Here is a 20,356-nt window from a genome sequence, read left to right on the forward strand (position 1 = left end):
CTCATTGCAGTGCCTTCTCTTGTTGTGGAGCGTGGGCTTCAGTAGTTGTGGCACGTGGGCTCAGTAGTTATGGCCCGCAGGGTCTAGAGTGCAGGCTCAATAGTTGTGGTGCATGGGCTTAGTTGCTCTGCGGCATGTGGGATCTTCCCGGACCAGGGCTTGAACCCGTGTCCCCTGCATTGGCAGGCAGATTCTTAACCACTGCACCACCAGGGAAGCCCTTCTTGATCTTTTAACAGGGTTTAGTCCCACTCTGTCCCTGCCATTAAAATGTCCAATGTCCAGTTATTTACCCTATTTCTGTTGCTGGTTTTTATATCGAGGTGCAGATCTCGAAATATAGACAGGAGTCCAGTCATAAATCTGTAGTCCTGGAGCCCGTTTTTCTCTTGCTTCAGGAAATGTAAACAGGGGGCTGATAATGAATGTCTGGCCTGGAGCCCATCTTCTCACCCCAAGAAGTGTGAACAGGAGGCCAGTTGTAAATGTCTAGCCTGGAACCCATCTATCTCCTGCCTGATACTCTTTAGGGGTAGCACTGCCGGATCATGCGGTAGATCCTTTTTCATCTTTTATAGGCACTACCATAATGTTCTCTGTAGTGGTTGTTACCATTTACATCTCCCTAGGACCATAAAAGTATTTCCTTTTCTCCATGCTTTCTCCACCATTTATTCATTGTCGATTTTTGATGATGGCCTCTAAGACGGGAGTCAGGTGATCCCTCATTTTAGTTGTGATTTGCATGTCTCTGCTAAGCGATATGTTGAGAATGTTCTTATGGGGTGTCTATTCATAATCAGTGTGAGTAGAATTTACCTGTTGAAATTGCCTTCTTGAAAGTGTGCCCTGTTTTCAGTTATTTTCGAACACTTAGGCCTGGACATTGTTTGAGGGCAAGTATCATTTAGAGCACAGCAGGCCTTGTGAAAATTAAGTGCCCCCAACCAATCGCTTTCAGGTTGCTTTTGTGGGAAACGGCCACAAGGTGGCAGAATTTCCTTGGGCCCAACTCTGGTTGCCCCGGCAACCAGAGCCTTAGGGGAAATCCTGTTGGGGGTTGTAAATTAGAGTGGAACGTGCATGAACAAACACCCAAATCTTCTGTCTCATTACCACTTTTTAAATTAGATTAATTTTTATTTTTTATTGCAGTAACATTGATATACAAGGTTGTGTTCGTTGTAGGGCTAGAGAATATTTTTCTGTTAAACATATACATATATCTATGCATGTTCGGCTTCTTTTCCCATAATGGTTATTAGAGAGTGTTGATAGACTTTCTTTGGTATACACAGATCCTTGTTGAATATCTGTTTTATATAAAATAGTTTGTATTTGTTAATCCCATCCTCCTAATTTATCCCTTGCCCCTTTCTGTCCCTTTTCGTAACCATATGTTTGCTTTTTAAGTCCCCGAGTCTATTTATCTTTTCTAAATTATTTCAATGGTGTGTATTTTAGATTCCAACTATAAGTGATGTCATATAATATTTGTCTTTCTGATTCTGACTTACTTAGTATGATTATCTCTAGTTTTCTCTCTGTTCCTGCAAATGGCATTATTTCATTCTTTTACATGGTGGAGTCATATACCATTGTGTACATGTATCACATCTTTTTTATCTGTTCATCTGTCCATGGACATTTTGTATGTCTCCACATCTTGGGTATTGTAAATGGTGCTGCAGTGCACGCTTGGGTGCATGTGTCTTTTTGAATTCTGGTATTCTCCGCATATACTCTTAGGGGTAGCACTGCAGATCATATGGTAGATACTTTTTTACATTTTAAAGGCACTTCCATAATGTTGCCTATAGTGTCTCTTACCATTTACATCCCACAAGCAACATAAAAACATTTCCTGGGCTTCCCTGGTGGCGCAGTTGTTGAGAGTCCGCCTGCCGATGCAGGGGACACGGGTTCGTGCCCCGGTCCGGGAAGATCCCACGTGCTGCGGAGCGGCTGGGCCCGTGAGCCGTGACCGCTGAGCCTGCGCGTCCGGAGCCTGCGCTCCGCAGCGGGAGAGGCCACAGTAGTGAGAGGCCCGCGTACCGCAAAAAAAAAAAAAAAAAAAAAAAAAAAAAAAAAAAAAAACATTTCCTTTTCTGAATGCTGTCTCCACCATTTATCATTGTCGATTTTTGATGATGGTTATTCACATCGGTGCCAGGTGATCCCTTGTTGTAGCTTTGTTTTGCATGTCTCTGCTTATTGCTATATTGAGCATGTTCTTATGGGCTGTTTTTATTCATAATCAGTGTGAGTAGAGTTTACCTGTTGAAATTGCCTTCTTGAAAGTGTGCTGTGTTTTCAGTTATTTTTGAACACTTTGGCCTGGACATTATTTGAGGGCAAATATCATTTAGAGCCCAGCAGTCCTTGTGAATATTAAGTGCCGATAAGCAATGGCTTTCAGGTTGTTTTTTGGGAAAGGGCTACCAGGCGGCAGGATTACCTTGGACCCAACTCTTTGCCCCGGCAACCAGAGCCTGAGGGGAAACCCTGTTTGTGGCTTGTAAATTGGAGAGGAATGTGCCAGAACAAACACCCAAATCTTGTGTCTCATTACCAATTTTTAAATTTGATTAACTTTTTTTATTGGAGTAACATTTATATAGACTGTTGTGTATGTTGCAGGTATACAGAATCATTTTCATTTATACATATACGTATGTCTGTGCATGTTCAGCTTCTTTTCCCATAATGGTTATGAGAGTGTTGATAGCCCTTCCTTGGTATACATAGATCCTTGTTGAGTATCTGTTTTATATGAAATAGGTTGTATTTGTTAATCCTATCATCCTAATTTATCCCTCGTCCCCTTCGATCCCCTTTGGTAACCATGTTTGCTTTTTAAGTCCCTGAGTCTATTTATATTTTCTAAATTATTTCAATGGTACATATTTTTAGATTCCAACTATAAGTGATATCATATAATATTTGTCTTTCTGATTCTGACTAACTTCACTTAGTATAATTATCTCTAGTTTTCTCTATGTTCCTGCAAATGGCATTAATTCATTCTTTTACATAGCGGAGTCATATACCATGTATACATGTATCACATCTTTTTTATCTGTTCATCTGTCCATGGACATTTTGTATGTCTCCACGTCTTGGATATTGCAAATGGTGCTGCAGTGCACGCTTGGGTGCATGTGTCTTTTCGAATTGTGGTTTTCTCCGCATATTCTCTTAGGGGTAGCACTGCCGGATCATATGGTAGATCCTTTTTTACCTTTTAAAGGCACTTCCATAATGTTCTCTATAGTGGCTCTTACCATTTACATCCCACAGCAACATAAAACCATGTCCTTTCTCCATGCTTTCTCCACCATTTATTCATTGTAAATTTGGATGATGGTGTTTTAGACCAGTGCAGGCTGATCCCTCATTGTAATTTTGATTTGCATGTGTCTGCTAACTGCTATGTTGAGCATGTTCCTTGTGCTGTTATTCTTCATAAACAGTGTGAGTAGAATTTACCTGTTGAAATTGCCTTCTGGAAAGTGTGCCGTGTTTTCAATTATTTTCAAACATTTAGGCCTGGACATATTTTGAGGGCAAGTGTCATTTAGAGCCCAGCAGTCCTTGTGAATGTTAAATGCCCATAATTAATCGTTTTGAGGTTGCTTTTGTGGGAAACAGCCACAAGGCGGCAGAATCTCCTCGGGCCCAACTCTGGTTGCCCTGGCAACCAGAGCCTTAGTGGAAATCCTGTTTGGGGCTTGTAAATTAGAGTGGAATGTGCCAGAACAAACACCCAAATTTTGTGTCTCATTACCACTTTTTTTTTTTGATGCATAGAACTGATTAGCTTTTATTCATGTTACAAAGAGTTGTTTTCTTTACAAAAATTATCTTTCTTTTTTTTTAACATCTTTATTGGAGTATAATTGCTTTACAATGGTGTGTTAGTTTCTGCTTTATAACAAAGTGAATCAGCTATACATATTTATTTATCCCCATATCTCTTCCCTCTTATGTCTCCCTCCCTCCCACCCCCCCATCCCACCCCTCTAGGTGGTCACCGAGCTGACCTCCCTGTGCTATGCAGCTGCTTCCCACTAGCCATCTATTTTACATTTAGTAGTGTATATATATGTCCATGCCACTCTCTCACTTCATCCCAGCTTACCCTTCCCCCTCCCCGTGTCCTCAAGTCCACTCTCTAGCAGGTCTGTGTCTTTTTTCCCATCCTGCCCCTAGGTTCTTCATGACCTTTATTATTTTTTTTTTTAAGATTCCGTATATATGTGTTAGCATACAGTATTTGTTTTTCTCTTTCTGACTTACTTCACTCTGTATGATAGACTCTAGGTCCATCCACCTCACTACAAGTAACTCAATTTCGTTTCTTTTTATGGCTGAGTAATATTCCATTGTATATATGTGCCACATCTTTATCCATTCATCTGTAAATGGACACTTAGGTTGCTTCCATGTCCTGGCTATTGTAAATAGAGCTGCAGTGAACATTGTGGTACATGACTCTTTTTGAATTATGGTTTTCTCAGGGTATACGCCCAGTAGTGGGATTGCTGGGTTGTATGGTTGTTCTATTTTTCGTTTTTTAAGGAACCTCCATAGTGGCTGTATCAATTTATATTCCCACCAACAGTGCAAGAGGATTCCCTTTTCTCCACACCCTCTCCAGCATTTATTGTTTGTAGATTTTTTGATGATGGCCATTCTGATTGGTGTGAGATGATATCTCATTGTAGTTTTGATTTGTATTTCTCTAATGATTAATGATGTTGAGCATTCTTTCATGTGTTTGTTGGCAATCTGTTTATCTTCTTTGGAGAAATGTCTGTTTAGGTCTTCTGCCCATTTTTGGATTGGGTTGTTTGTTTTTTTGATATTTCATTACCACTTTCTAAATTACATTAATTGAGCTTCCCTGGTGGCGCAGTGGTTAAGAATTGCCTGCCAATGCAGGGAACACGGGTTCGAGCCTTGATCTGGGAAGATCCCACATGCTGCGAAGCAACTAAGCCCATGCGCCACAACTACTAAGCCTGTGCTCTAGAGCCGGTGAGCCATAACTACTGAAGCCTGTGCTCCTAGAGCCCATGCTCCGCAATAAGAGAAGCTCTCGCAATGAGAAGCCCCCACACTGCAACAAAGACCCAACTCAGCCAGAAATAAAATAAATAAAATAAATTTATTTTAAAAAATAATAAATTACATTAATTTTTATTCTTTGTTGTAGTAACACAGATATACAATGTTATGTTGTTTGTGGGTATAGAGAATCTTTTTCCTTTAAACATTTACATATATCTATGCCTCTTTGGCTTCTTTTCCCATATAGGTTATTAGAGTTGATAGCTCTTCCTTGGTATATGTAAGTCCTTGCTCTATATCTTTTTTTAAAAAATTTATTTATTTTATTTATTTATTTTTGGCTGTGTTGGGTCTTTGTTGCTGTGCTCAGGCTTTCTTTAGTTGCGACGAGTGGGGGTGCTCTTCATTGCAGTGTGCGGGCTTCTCATTGCTATGGCTTATCTTGTTGCGGAGCATGGGCTCTAGGTGTGTGGGCTTCAGTAGTGGTGGTGTGTGGGCTCAGTGTGTGGGCTCACAGGCTTTAGAGTACAGGCTCAGTAGTTGTGGCACACGGGCTTAGTTGCTCTGCAGCATGTGGGATCTTCCCAGACCAGGGCTTGAACCTGTGTCCCCTGAATTGGCAGGTGGATTCTTAACCACTGTGCCACCAGGGAAGCCCTCCATATCTTTTTTATATGAAATAATTTGAATTTATTAATCCCATCCTCCTAATTAATCCCTGACTCCTTCTGTCCACTTTGATAACCATATATTTTCTTTTTAAATCCCTGAGTGTGTTTATGTTTTCTCAATTATTTCAATGGTGTTTATTTTTAGATTCCACTTGTAAGTGATATCATGATATTTATCTTTCTGATTCTGACTTACTTTACATAATATGATTATCTCTAGGTTTGTCTGTGTTCCAGCAAATGGCATTATCTCATTCTTTTACATGGCAGAATGATACCATTGTGTACATGTATCACATCTTTTTTATCTGTTCATCTGTGAACATTTTGTATGTCTCCACATTTTCGGTATTGTAAATGGTGCTGCAGTGCATGCTGGGTGCATGTGTCTTTTTGATTTCCTGTATTCTCCGCATATAGTCTTAGGGGTAGCACTGCCAGATCATATGGTAGCACTATTTTTACTTTTTAAACGCAGTTCCATAATGTTCTCTGTAGTGGCTGTTACGATTTACATCCCACCATCACCATAAAAAGGTTTCCTTTTCTCCATACCCTGTACACCATTGATTCATTGTCAATTTTTGATAATGGTTATTCACACTTGTGCCAGTGATCCCTCGGTGTAGTTTTGATTTGCATGTCTCTGCTAATTGCTATGTAGAGCATGTTCTGATGGGCTGTTTTTATTCATAATCAGTGTTAAGTAGAATTTACCTGTCGAAATTGCCTTCTGGAAAGAGTGCCATGTCTTCAATTATTTTTGAACTTTTAGGCCTGGATCTTTTTTGAGGGCAAGTATCATTTAGAGCCCAGCAGTCACTGTGAGTATTAAGTGCCCATAAGCAGTCATTTTGAGGTTGCTTTTGAGGGAAGCGGCCACAAGGCGGCAGAATTTCTGGGGCCCAACTCTGGTTGCCCTTGCAACCAGAGCGTTAGGGGAAACCCTGTTTGTGGCTTGTAAATTGGAGAGCAATGTGCCAGAACAAACACCCAAATCTTGTGTCTCATTACCAATTCTTTAATTTGAGTTTTACTTTTTATTGGAGTAACAATGATATACACTGTTGTGTACATTGCAGGTTGACAGAATCATTTTCATTTATACATATACATATATCAATGTATGTTCGGCTTCTTTTCCCTATATATAGGTTATTAGAGAATGTTGATAGCCCTTACTTGGTATACATAGATCCTTGTAGAATATCTGTTTTATATGTAATAGTTTTTATTTGTTAATCCCATCCTCCTAATTTATCCCTTGTCCCCTTCTGTCCCCTTTGGTAACCATATGTTTGCTTTTTTTGTGTGTGTGTGGTATGCGGGCCTCTCACTGTCGTGGCCTCTCCCATTGCAGAGCACAGGCTCCGGACGCGCAGGCCCAGCGGCCACGGCTTACAGGCCCAGCCGCTCTGAGGCATGTAGGATCTTCCCGGACCGGGGCACGAACCCGTGTCCCCTGCATCGGCAGGCGGACTCTCAACCACTGCGCCACCAGGGAAGCCCCATATATTTGCTTTTTAAGTCCCTGAGTCCGTTTATGTTTTCTAAATTATTTCAATGATAAATATTTTTAGATTCCAACTATAAGTGATATCATATAATATTTGTCTTTCTGATTCTGACTGACTTAACTTAGTATGATTATCTCTAGTTTTCTCTATGATCCTGCAAAAGGTATTATTTCACTCTTTTACATGACGGAGTCATATACCATTGTGTACATGTATCACATCTTTTTTATCTGTGCATCTCTCCATGGACATTTTGTATGTCTCCACATCTTGTAACTGGTGCTGCAGTGCACACTTGCATGCACATGTCTTTTAGAATTCTGGTTCTTTCCATGTATATTCTTAGGGGTAGCAATACTGGATCATATGGTAGATTTTTTTTTTTTTTTTACATTTTAAAGGCACTTCCATAACATTCTCTACAGTGGTTGTTACCGTTTACATCCCACCAGCACCATAAAATAATTTCCTATTCTCCATGCCCTCTCCACCATTTATTCATTGGAAAGTTTGGTGATGGTGTTTTAGACCAGTGGAAGCAGATCCCTCGTTGTAGTTTTGATTTGCATGTGTCTGCTAACTGCTATGTTGAGCATATTTTTATGGGCTTTTTTTCTTCAAAAACTGTGTGAGTAGAAGCTACCTGTTGAAATTGCCTTTTTGATAGTCTGCCCTGTTTTCAATCATTTTGAACACTTACCCATGGACATTTCTTAGGGACGGTATCATTTAGAGCCCAGCAGTCCTTGTGAATATCATTACCCATAAGCAATCTTTTCGAGGTTGCTTTTGTGGGAAATGGCCACAAATAGCAGGATTTCCTCAGGCCCAACTGCGGTTATCCCGGCAACCAGAGCCTTAGGAAAAATCCTCTTTGGACCTTGTAAGTTAGAGTGGAATGTACCAGAACATACACCCAAATCGTCTCTTTCATTATCATTTTAAAATTAGATTAATTTTTATTTTATTTGGAGTAACATTGATATACAATGTGTATTTTGTAGGAAAGAGAATCTTCTCTGTTATGCATGTACATATATCTATGCATCTTTTGCTTCTTTTCCCATACAGGTTATTAGAGAGCATTGATAGCCCTTCCTTGGTGTACATAGATACTTGTTGAATATCTGTTTTATATGAAATAGATTGTATTTGTTAATCCCATCATCCTAATTTATCCCTTGGCTTCTTTTTTTTTTTTTTTTACGGTATTCTTGGAAAGGTTTTTTACTGTATTTTTATTTAAGGTATAACTCTAAATTATATAATTATAAATTTTACCTATTCTATTGCATGGTTCTACCTTTTTGACAAATGTATATAGTTATGTAAAAACCACCACAATCGGGCTTCCCTGGTGGTGCAGTGGTTGAGAGTCCGCCTGCCGATGCAGGGGACATGGGTTCGTACCCCGGTCTGGGAAGATCCCGCATGCTGCAGAGCGGCTGGGCCCATGAGCCATGGCCGCTGAGCCTTCGTGTCTGGAGCCTGTGCTCCGCAACGGGAGAGGCCACAACAGTGAGAGGGCCGCGTACCACACACACAAAAAAACCACCACTATCAAGATATAGAACAATTTCATTATGCTAGGAAATTCTCCCATACTCACTTGTAGTCAGTCCCTCCCCCACTTCATAGCCACTGATATATGTTCTGTCCCTATAGTCTTATCTTTACAAGAATATTATATAAGTGGAGTCATACAGGATACATCCTTTTGAGCCTGGCTTCTTTCACTTAGGGTACTATGTTAGAGAATCATTGTGTGCCCTTTGGTAACCATATATTTGGGTTTTTGGGGGTTTTTTTTTCTTTTATTCAAGACCCATTTATTCTCTAGTTCTGCCCACATGGAGACACCCTCCTTGAAAAGGCGTTAAATCCTTCCGTTCACTTTAACACCTTGTGCTGAAAACACGTGTTCCAAGTTTTCAGCTATGAGATCCACATTCTTAAAGCACTAATCTAGATTTCTCCCCCCGGATGGGGGGAGATCACCCAAACACAGCAAAGAACAGCTCAGGACTGTGAGCTCTGCTCGCCCAGAAGACTTTGCAGCTCCCCTGACCAGCCGGCTGGAGCCAGGATTAGGGCCTTGAGACAGGAGAACCTGCTGGGCTGCCGCCACTGCCACCGGCCCCCTAACTCCTGTCCTCTTCACTGGCTTGCTGTCACCTCTAGTTTCCCTGGAGTTTGGGGATTCCAGACGGTCTCTGCTCACACTTCTGCATCACACCTGCTGCCTCAGCACTGATGATCCACACCAAGGGGGAAAAGCACACAGAACGGCTTTTCAGCACACCAACGTTCCACACAAAAGTTATTTTATAAGCCTGCAGGTTCTTTTTCATCAGAGGACATTCCCAAGGCCATGACTTCCTCCGGCTCCCCACTGCCCTTGCCGGCAGACTGGACGTGCGTGGCCGTGGCCACGGTGCTGAGTCGGGCACACCTCCCTGGCTCCACTCAGGCTCACTGTCCTGGAGAACTGAGGGCAGTGCCCTGGGCTCATCAGCAGGATCTGACCTGAAGCCAGTCCGAGAGTGACAAGAGCCACACCTGCAGGTCTGTTCCACTGACCAGCCGCACAGGAACAAGCTGGGCCTACGGACCTTGGTCTGGATTGTGTTGGCTGGTCATTCTTGCCTAGGTTCACAGACCAACAGCCAGTGTCCTTCCTTTCCTGCTCATCACTGCACCAGCGGCTCACTCCTACCTGCTGCCGTCACACGCCTGGCAGCCTCGTGTTCCGGGGCCAGCCAAGAACTGAGACCCCCGCAGGCCCCTAGTTCCCAAAAGGCAAATTCCCCATTAAACTACTGCTGCCTAGCGGTGTTCTCGAGGCTTCAGAGCCGGGAAAGTGCGGAGAGCATAGCAAGCCGCGGCGACCCCATCTCCGGACCTGCGATGCTCCGCGGAGGTGTCGGAACCTCGTCGCACCGCACCTCCCGCCCCAACACAAGCGACCTCTGCGCCCGCCTGTCCTGGGGACCTGGGCGCACCTCCGGCCACCGGCGACCCTGGACGGAGGCGCGGGCGCAGGGCTCGACCGGCGGCGGGCGCTGGGGCGGGCGGGGATCCCGGCATGGGCCCCGAGGCTTCGCGGACCCGCCCAGCCCACCTCCGTCCCCACCACCCGGAAAGCTGTATGTAACTTTTTAATACCATTTTCTAGTAAAAGGATCCAGAGCTCTTTGAAGAAATGGCTGACACTAGGACTGAGACAGTAAATATATGAGCCAGGCCAATCTTGGATCTTGTATCAGAAAGTAAGGAAGTACCAAGAAAACAAATCCACATGATGAAATGATGTCAAAAAACAGGAGCCAATGGAAAGAGCTCTCAATAGCCAAAGTGGGAATGAACTTAGCAACCAAATCTGGATTGCTGGATAATAACACAAAGTTTAAAAAATAAAAATAAAAAAACTATCCATAGGTGTCCATGTTGGTAAAAATAAGTAACTGCATAGGGATTTTTATGAATGGGGTTGAATAGAAATCTCCTATGTAGAAGAATTCCAAATAATTGATATAGACACTCAGCCATCCACAGAGTGTGGAAGTGGAGCTAACTCCTGCCTCCATAGGTGCTGGTTCCCAGTGTGACTTCCTCCTAAAGAAGACACACAGTATGGAAATGGGAAAAAAATTAACTTCATTGTGGGGAAATCTGACAAGCACTACCTCAGGTAGGTGACCAAAGTTAATGGTAACAATGATAAGTTGCCTTGAGAGCCTGTTCCCTTGATATAAAGTGATGAGAAATCACTTTACCTCTGTGATCTGCTTACTCAAAACCCATAACTCAAGCCTAATCATGAGAAAAACACCAAGTAATCCCAGCGCAGGACAGTTTACAAAATACCTGACCAGACCTCCTCACCAATGTCAGTGTCACAGAAACAAGGAGAGTCTGAGAAACTGTGAAAGCCCAGAAGGGCCTAAACAGACATGACGACTAAATGTCACGTGATACCCTGGATGGCATCCTGGAAGACAAAAAGTTAGAATGAAGGAAACCTAAATGAAATATGGACTTCAGTTAATAATAAGGTATCGATATTTGTTCATGAATTGTGACAGTTCTGTAGAAAATACTCTCTTGCAGTGTGATCTGGTCTCTCGCCAATCCTTTGTCCTGCTTTGGGGTGGCCCCATTCACAGGAACAGTCTCTCTCACTGCATCCAGGGCCTCCTGGAGCAACTGCAGGCTGATACCACTCAATGTCCACTTTACCAGAAAGGGTCTCTCCTTCCCATGAAAAGCCATGGTTTAAAATGCCTTTGGCTTGGGTCACATTCTCATTCTTGAACCCATCAGAGCACCAAGAGGATAGAACTTAGGACTGGCTAGACGTGGATCAGAAGCCCATCTTCATTGTGGGTGGAATGTGGGGTCTGCCCTCTGGAAATGTTTGGGTTGGAAGCAGGTAACAAGCAGTTCCCCCAAGGAAAGCTGAGCTGCTGGACTTGGCCATGAGAACAGATACCCAGTCAGGGAAAGCAACTGCTTCTGTATCACTGACAGATGACTGCACAGCTGTGGAATCTGAAGCCCAAAGAAGGAAGGGGTTCAGTTAGGATCAGGGGCTGCAGCCACCCATCCATGGCTCTTGCTGTCCTCCCTTGATGGCAAAAAGCTCTTCCACTTGCTAAAATAGCAACTTAGCTGTTGGTGGTAAACTCCAGGCTCTTGCTTTGGGCATCAGGTCCTCACATCAGAGACTGGCCCTGATTGCCTGTGTGCCTCAAAAGGCACACAGACTTCATTCACGTCCCTGCTGGTGGGAGCCCAGGAGTCACACCTGCCCCCTGGCCACATTAATCACCCATTCCTGAAGAACAAAATTGCTCATTTTCCAGTCTCTTCTCTCTCCTTTACAAAGAGCAGAGACCAAATGCTGGGTGGTAAGTAAACTCTTGCTCAGTGAAGCAGTGGGAGCTTCAAGGGTTATTCCATGCCACACAATCCACAGTTGGCAAGCTTTCTGGAGGACACAAGGGCTGAGCCCTAAACTCACATGGCTCACTGAGACCATGTGGCCTCAGTGAGAAACTGCCCATTGGGAGGCCCAGTGGCCCCCATATCTTTGAGTCTTAACGAGTACGAGTGTCAAAGTTTATTACAACTGGAAAACCAAAGAATTTTAGGGTAATAGTCTGCTGTTTGGATGTTGTGGCCAGGGCCACACTCCATGTTTGGAGGGTTATTACCTCTCTTGGCCGGCTTCGAGGCTGTGAGGGAAGAGACACTTCTCTCAATCACATGGACGTAGGGAACTGAAACATCCAGGGGGATGTCTACACTGCCCAGGTAGCCGTTCAACTGCACAGCTACATGGTCGGCTCAGTAATTGGCAACAAGAGCTTGACAGGGCCCAGGCTGGCTTGAGCTGGAGAACCACACATGCCTGCGTGGATGCTCAGAGGTCAAGGGCTATCCTCCTGTCTGAGACTTGATTTTCTACTGATGCCCGCTCAGATGGGACAAAGGATTCATCAAGTCACAGGAGGGCCTCAGCAGCCCTCAAAAAGGCAGCACCTGAGGGTCAGCCAGTCACTGCACCCAGTCCTGAATAAATCCGCACATGTCTTCTGAGTGCCTTCGCATCAGAGCTGTGCTGGAACTTAGGACTGCCCAGGCAGAGTGGGGCCAGCACAATCCTTTCCAGGCAGGAGGGAAGGCTGACAGAAACTGCTTGATTTCTGATGCCCTCCACAACCCTTGACTGAGGTTGAGTTGGATTCAAAACAGAGACAAGTACAGACATTCATTCTTCTCTCAGAGCCCAAGACTGGGGGACAGAAACACAATGATACAGCTCACCTACCTGACTAATGTGTGAACCTGGGAGAATAATGTCCATCCTGGAAGCCTCAGAGAAGGAGAAGGGGGATGAGGGTGGGTTATGCTTAAACCTAAATCTAACCCTAACACCACAGCCTATAACCCTAACCCCTAACCTATAACCCTAAACCTAACAACCCTAACCTTGGACTCTAGACCCTTGATCCTGACACCTAAACTCTAATCTCTGACCCTGACCCTTTAACCATCACCCTCTATCCTGATTCTCCAACTCTGACCATAATCCTAACCCTAACCCTGACCCCTAAGCCCTGACACTGACTCTGACCACAGACCTAAACCCTAGCAAAGTGGATACCGAGGGATGTCTCTATAATCTCTCAAATAAACTAAGGGAATAAATCTTTATCACTTTACATTTAGTAATAGTTTCTTAGATCTGACACGAAAGTACAAGCAATGAAAGAAAAAAATAGATACATAGGATTTCCTCAAAGTTAAAAACTTTATCATATCAAAACTGCTATCCAGAAAATGAAAAGACAGCCCACAGAATGGAAGGAAATGTTTGCACACTTTATATCTAATAAAAGTCTATTTTTAGACTATATCAAGAAACTTACCAGGGACTTCCCTCTTGGCACAGTGGTTAAGAATCCACCTGCCAATGCAGGGGACATGGGTTCGAGCCCTGGTCCGGGAAGATCCCGCATGCCACAGAGCAGCTAAGCCCGCGTGCCACAACTACTGAAGCCCTTGCGCCTAGAGCCTGTGTTCTGCAGTAACAGAAGCCACCACAATGAGAAGCCCACACGCCGCAACGAAGAGTAGCCCCCGCTTACCACAACTAGAGAGAGCTTGTGTGCAGCAACGAAAACCCAACACAGCCCCCATAAATTAATTAATTAATTATTTTAAAAGAAACTTAACAACAAAAACACAAAGGACTCAATTTTACAACGCACAAAGGACTTGACCTGACTCTTCTCCAGACAAGATGTACAAATGGTCAGCAAAGACATGAAAAGATGTCAAACATCAGTAGTCATGATGGAAGTGCAAATGAGTACCACGATGCAATACCCCTTCAAACACACTAGAATTATTATTGTCAAGAAAAATAAAAAATAATGAATATTGGCAACAAGGTAGAGCAAATGGAAATTTTTTTTTTTTTTTTTGGTGGTACTCGGGACTCTCACTGTTGTGGCCTCTGCCGTTGCGGAGCACAGGCTCCGGACGCGCAGGCTCAGCGGCCACGGCTCACGGGCCCAGCCGCTCTGCGGCATGTGGGATCTTCCCGGACCGGGGGCACGATCCCGTGTCCCCCGCATCGGCAGGCAGACTCTTATCCACTGCGCCACCAGGGAAGCCCGTAAATGGAAATTTTAACCATTGCTTGTGGAAATGTAAAATGGTGCAGCCTATGTGTATAAGATTTTGATATTTCCCCCAAAAGGTTAATGTACAGTATGATATGGTGCAACAATTTAACTCCTAGTTATAGACACCAAAGTATTGAAAACGGGTTCACACAAAAACTTGCACATCCATGTTAAGGGGAGCGGAATATGACACCCCCATATATGCCTCTTTGGCATAAGGATTATTTTGAACCAATTAATTTAAAAAAACAGACACAGGAGAATCTCTGAAATTCGAGTAGAAGTTACCCTTTTGGGGAGGGAAATTTACATTTATAATGGAAATCTACATTTATAAAGGTGTCTCCCTCTCAGTACCAGGAATAGAAGGATGGCTATCTCAAGAAACTCTTATCAGTGGAGAAGGCCTGGACTTAAATCTGCATAACAACCATACCCTTTTTTTACTGTGCTTTGCCTGATAACCTCCTTTAACCGGGTTCTCCCCTCCCCTAACACCTTTCTTTTGTTTTTAGCTGAGGATGGCATTTGAGGAGATGGCTTGGGCCATTTCAGGGACTTACTAGTTAGTTTTCCTGGGTATCTCCCAAATTCACAGGATGTATGTACATTATTAACCTTCTGATTGTTTTTCTTTTGTTAATGTATCTTACAGGAGTGATCTCAACTAAGAACACAGAAGTATAGAGGGAAAATTATTTTTCCTCCCATACACATGTAATTAAATACTATTTAGCAATGGAAAGAAATGAACCATCAACCTATGCAAAGACATGGATGAATCTTACATATATAATGCTAAGTGTGACAACCAAAAAAAAAATGCAGGAGACTGCAAACAGGAAAAGGGTTTATTTGGGATCTTAAGAATTGTGTTTGGGAGTGTCCACTGTAAAAAAAAAAAAAAAAAAGCACAACGTGAGAGTTGTGAGTTATGTTTTATTTGGGGGCAAAATGAGGACTATAGCCTGGGAGACAGTCTCTGAGATAGCCCTGAGGAACTGCTCTGAAGAGGTGGGGGTGGGGGTGGGGTCAGTATATATGTGATTTTGGTGAAGGGAGATACGTGCAGTCAAGCACACACGTTGGCAGAAGATTGCAGCTGGTCATGAGGTGGTTGCTGCTAGTCACGAGGACTCAGTTAATGATTTTAGTGCTTTTCTTTTTCTAAAAATTAATTAATTAATTAGGCTGCATGGGGTCTTAGTTGCAGCACGTGGGATCTTTCATTTGCAGCGTGTGGGCTCTTCGTTGCAGCACGTGGGATCTTTCATTTGCAGCGTGTGGGCTCTTCGTTGCAGCACACGGGCTTCTCTAGTTGCAGAGTGGGGGCTCAGTAATTGCGGCGCATGGGCTTAGTTGCCCCGTAGTGTGTGGGATCTTAGTTCCCCAACCAGGGAATCGAACCCATGTCCCTTGCATTGGAAGGCAGATTATTAACCACTGGACCACCAGGGAAGTCCCAATGCTAGTGCTTCTCTGATACGAGAAAATGCAAGAAATTGGGCTCATAAAATCTGTCTGAAGACCTGTTCTGCCAGTTTTCCCAGAGCAGAGTGCCTCATTCCTGATCTCTACCCTGAACTCCTTTCAGGGTGTCTTTTGAGACTGCAGTGGCTGGTGACCTCATCCTTGCAGAGCCAGATGGCGAGTGACAACTTTTAGTTGGCAGGAGACACAGATTCAGGTAACCCTTAAAGAGTGTTCTAGGGAAGAGAAAGGGTCAGGGGCTTATAAAGACAAAAAGACACAAGGTTGTTAAAAGTTGCCTGGCAATAATTGTTACTGACTCTGGTGGGAGTCAGAAAATATTTGTCCGTGAGAAATCACGAGTTTTGGCGACTTCCCTGGTGGCACAGTGGTTAAGAATCCGCCTGCCAATGCAGGGGACACGGGTTCGAGCCCTGGTCCGGCAAGATCCCACATGCTGCGGAGCAGCTAAGCCTGTGTGCCACAACTACTGAAGCCCGCGTGCCTAGAGCCCGTGCTCAACAAGAGAAGCCACCACAATGAGAAGCCCGCGCACCGCAACCAAGAGTAGCCCCGGCTCTCCGCAACTAGAGAAAGCCTGCGCACAGCAATGAAGACCCAACGCAGCCAAAAATAATAAATAAATAAATAAATTTATTTAAGAAAAAAGAAATCATGAGGTTTTTTTAGGGTAAGGATTGTTGCAGCAAAACTAAAAATGAAGTTTTCCCTCTCCTAAAAACAAGGAAAATAAAGGGAACACTGAACAGGTTAGAGAAGAAACATAACCTGGCTTGAAAGAGTTAATCCTAGTTTTATTTTAACTGTTACTAATCTGTAGTGTCTGTAGTTAGAATTGTCCTTCACAAAGCTAACCTGTCACCCCCAATCCTTTGTAATTGACATTCTGCACCTGGTATTTGCTCCCCCTGTAACCTCTTGTAGCAAATCACCCCTTGTAGTTGTTTGCATTTCAGAAAGGAGGTCAAAGACCGATAACCCAGAGACTAACGGACCCAATTACCGGGCTGCCGGACGCAATTACCGGGTTGCTTGACTCCAGCGGTGACTGTTTTGAAGTAATGCAAGAAGAAGAATGCATGACCTTCACCATTTTGATCCTTGTCATTCACTTCGGACTGCGATCTCCCCTATAAGAATCCCTGTAATTCCCCAGGAAGGTTGGCGGGGTGGGGCACAGTTCTTGAGGCACTAGCCTACAGTCTTCCCTTTGCCTAGCAAAGAAAATTAAGCCTCGCTACTTCCTATCTTACAAGCATCTGTCTCCATATTTTTATTTGGCATCAGTGCACAGGGAGGCAAGATTTTTGCAACAGGCTTGGGATTTAATCCTTGTAGAGGTAGATGGCAAGTGCCAATTTTTAGTTGGCGGGTTTACTGTTAGCATTTTACTCTAGTCTTTGTGTAAAATTGAAGTCTGAAAAGAACCAATGTTTTAGAAGAAGCAGTGTCACTTGTAAACATCCTGCCACCTAACAGGACAGCCTTTTCTTCTCCACCCATGACTTGATAAGACAGGAAGCTCTCAACACACAGGCCTGGAGAAGGTGGATTTCACAAGTCACTGTGACTTAAAACTGTTCTAATGCAGTGGAGCTACTAAATACATATGCTTGTTCTTAAGAAAAATTATAAAACTAACAAATCCTTTTCTCCAGATATAAAAAAATAAAATCTGTTAATCCCTATTGTAATTTGATTCCAGAAAAATAGCCAACTGAAGCAAAAAAGCACAGGCTGCCCATAGCACAGTCTACAATGCAGGGCGGGGCGGGGGCGGGGCCTAGGTCCACGCCCACCGCGCGGGCGGGGTTCTCAGAAATCTCGCGATTTTGAGGCTGTGGAGTACGCCTCCGAGGTCGCGTGGGCGGGGAGGCAGGGTAAGGGGCGGGGACAATGCTGGACGCTCCCCGGTGGGGCCGAGACAGCTTCCTTCTAGATGACGCAAAGGCTGGCCGCGCTGTGCTCAGGACTGTCGTGAAAGGGGGCGGGGTGCGCCGCGCTGAGGACTGACGTAGGAGGCGCGCGTCGCTTCGGTGGCGGCTGGCAGGGTGTGGGCGCCATGGAACGGTACTCCGGCGCCTTGGAGGAGGCGGTGGACGGAGCCCGGCAGCAGGAGCGGCACTACCAGTTACTGTCGGCGCTGCAGGGCCTGGTTAAGGAGCTGCCCAGGTGCGCGGCCTCGGGGTGGGCGGGGCGCGCAGGCAGGCGGCTCGGCCCCGCCCCGCTCACCGCGCCCTCCTTCCGCAGCTCCTTCCAGCAGCGCCTGTCCTACACCACCCTCAGCGACCTGGCCCTGGCGCTCCTCGACGGCACCGTCTTCGAGATCGTGCAGGGGCTGCTGGACATCCAGCACCTCACCGAGAAGAGCCTGTACAACCAGCGCCTGCGGCTGCAGAACGAGCACCGAGGTGCGCGGGGGCGACGGGACGGCCCAGCTCCCCGCGCGGGAGCTCGGCCTGCCTGGTCAGTTCCGGTCTCTGCGGGCGGAGGCATTCCGCGGGTACCGTTCGAAAGAAGCCCTTGAAATTGACCGGATCGAGGGCGCGGGGCCTTTGATGACAAATGGGTCAAGTCGGTTTTACTTTGTCAGTTGCACAGTCATCTTTTCGCAGGACATCCAGAAACTCCCTGCTCGCGCTCCCGCGTGCCCTCACTCCCCTTCCAGGCAGGATGGCCCGAGGCCTCTGTGCTTGGTCAGCCCACTGGCAGGTCTGGTGTTGGCGGTTGGCCGCCCGCAGTGATGCCCTGCAGTGTTGACAGCTCTGCAGCGCCCGTTAGTGTCAGTTCCCTCTCCGCCGCGCATCAAGTTCCCTTGCACTGAGCCCTGAGACACCCTCCAGGACCCGAAAACTTTTCCACTTGATCCACGCGTTTGGCCAAAGCCTTGGGAGCCTTGGCCCCTCCTAGGCATCCCTACTGGGAATGGGAGGGGCCTCCGGAGCCCCTTCTTGCGAGGTATGCTGGGCAGCTCTTCCCGCCCCCTCGGATTTCCCACCTTTCTTATTTTATTTTTCCCCAACTTTTTATTTATTTGAAAAAGGTTTAGTATTTAGAAAAGTTGGAAGTATAATATAATGAATACTTATGCGTTCTTCAGCTACATTCAGTAACTGAAGTTTTGACAAAGTTCTTCGTGTCCGTAAGTATGTGCAACACCACAGGGCTTCACCAGGGGTCCTCAGCATTCCTCTAGACCAGGGTTTTCAACAGCAGCGTTGTTGGCATTTGTGGCTGGACAGGTTTTTTTTTTCTTCTTTATTTATTTTTGGCTGCGTTGGGTCTTCGTTGCTGCGCACGGGCTTTCTCTAGCTGTGGTGAGCTGGGGCTGCTCTTCGTTGTGGTGCCTGTGCTTCTCATTAAGGTTGCTTCCGTTGTTGTGGAGCATGGGCTCTAGGCGCACAGGCTTCAGTAGTTGTGGTGCACGGGCCTAGTTGCTCCGTGGCATGTGGGATCTTCCCAGACCAGGGCTCGAACCCATGTCCCCTGCATTGGCAGGCAGATTCTCAACCACTGTGCCACCAGGGAAGCCCCTCTTTCAGTCTTAATTTCGACCAAGGTTTGGGAGGCATTCCATGACCAATTTGTCCCACGGTGTTAGGAATGCTAATTCCCAGGTCAGGCGAGGATTTCCTTGATAGGCCACTCAATGTGCTGTTACCAGACTAGACCCTGTTAACTAACAGTAGCCCAAGGCCTCCAGGCCACCTGTCCTACTAGTCTGTTATTGCCCTGTTGTTGCTTCTTCCCACATTTAGAGCTACACTATTACAATCCCTGATCTTACAGAACTATGTATTTGGTCAGTTGTTTCAGATCTTCTAGTCATCATTCTTTATTGGAGGCTCAGCCACACATTTGGTCATGAAAGAAACAATAATCTTGTAAAATAGGCAGAAATATAGCTAGTGACATTAATAAGGTCATCAGTAAGTATTTAAGCTGAGAACTCCAGCCCAGTGTCTCCCCAGGTCGTCTGACCAGTCTGTTCTGCACCAATCGCTGTCTTTAAGGGAAATGATATAGTGGCCTTGTACATAAAGTCCGCCAAAGATGTCTGCACGTACAAGGCCAGTGGTGGGTCATCATGACCCCTTACAGGACTGAGAAAGGAATGTTACCTCCTAAGGAGTTACATGGCTGGCACCAGAAGGAGAAAAATTGATCTTTGTGGTTGAGCAGGTATTTCTGCCATTGGGGAGTCCGGTTCATGCTTAATGCAGATGCACAATGCACAGCGGAGGGGAGGGAGGAGGCTCAGATAGGCAGAAAAAATTTTTGTTTAAATGTTTCTTGTCTTACCTTAAAATATGAATTTTATTTCATCACATCCTTGGGCCCCCCAGGGTCTGTGCCCACCCTACTTCCTCTAGGAGCCGTGGATAGGGTACAGGGTGGCTCTGCACCC

The 20,356-nt window shown here is 45.1% G+C and overlaps 1 protein-coding gene across 3 annotated transcripts in view; it reads left to right on the forward strand.

Annotated features, from left to right (window-relative positions):
- Positions 1–20,356, forward strand: part of DGCR6L (DiGeorge syndrome critical region gene 6 like) — a 39,030-nt gene that overhangs the window by 14,231 nt on the left and 4,443 nt on the right. The window contains exons 1-2 of one of the 3 annotated variants that reach the window (XM_059039847.2): positions 17,831–18,120; positions 18,199–18,359. In XM_059039847.2, coding sequence (XP_058895830.1) covers positions 18,011–18,120; positions 18,199–18,359 — 271 coding nt within the window. In that variant the 5' untranslated portion in view covers positions 17,831–18,010. Of the gene's footprint in view, positions 1–17,830; positions 18,121–18,198; positions 18,360–20,356 lie in introns of those variants that run through there. The other 2 variants (XM_059039849.2, XM_067015050.1) reach the window with 2 other exon arrangements.

Source organism: Kogia breviceps, chromosome 15, assembly GCF_026419965.1.
Source record: "Kogia breviceps isolate mKogBre1 chromosome 15, mKogBre1 haplotype 1, whole genome shotgun sequence".
NCBI lineage: Eukaryota > Metazoa > Chordata > Mammalia > Artiodactyla > Physeteridae > Kogia > Kogia breviceps.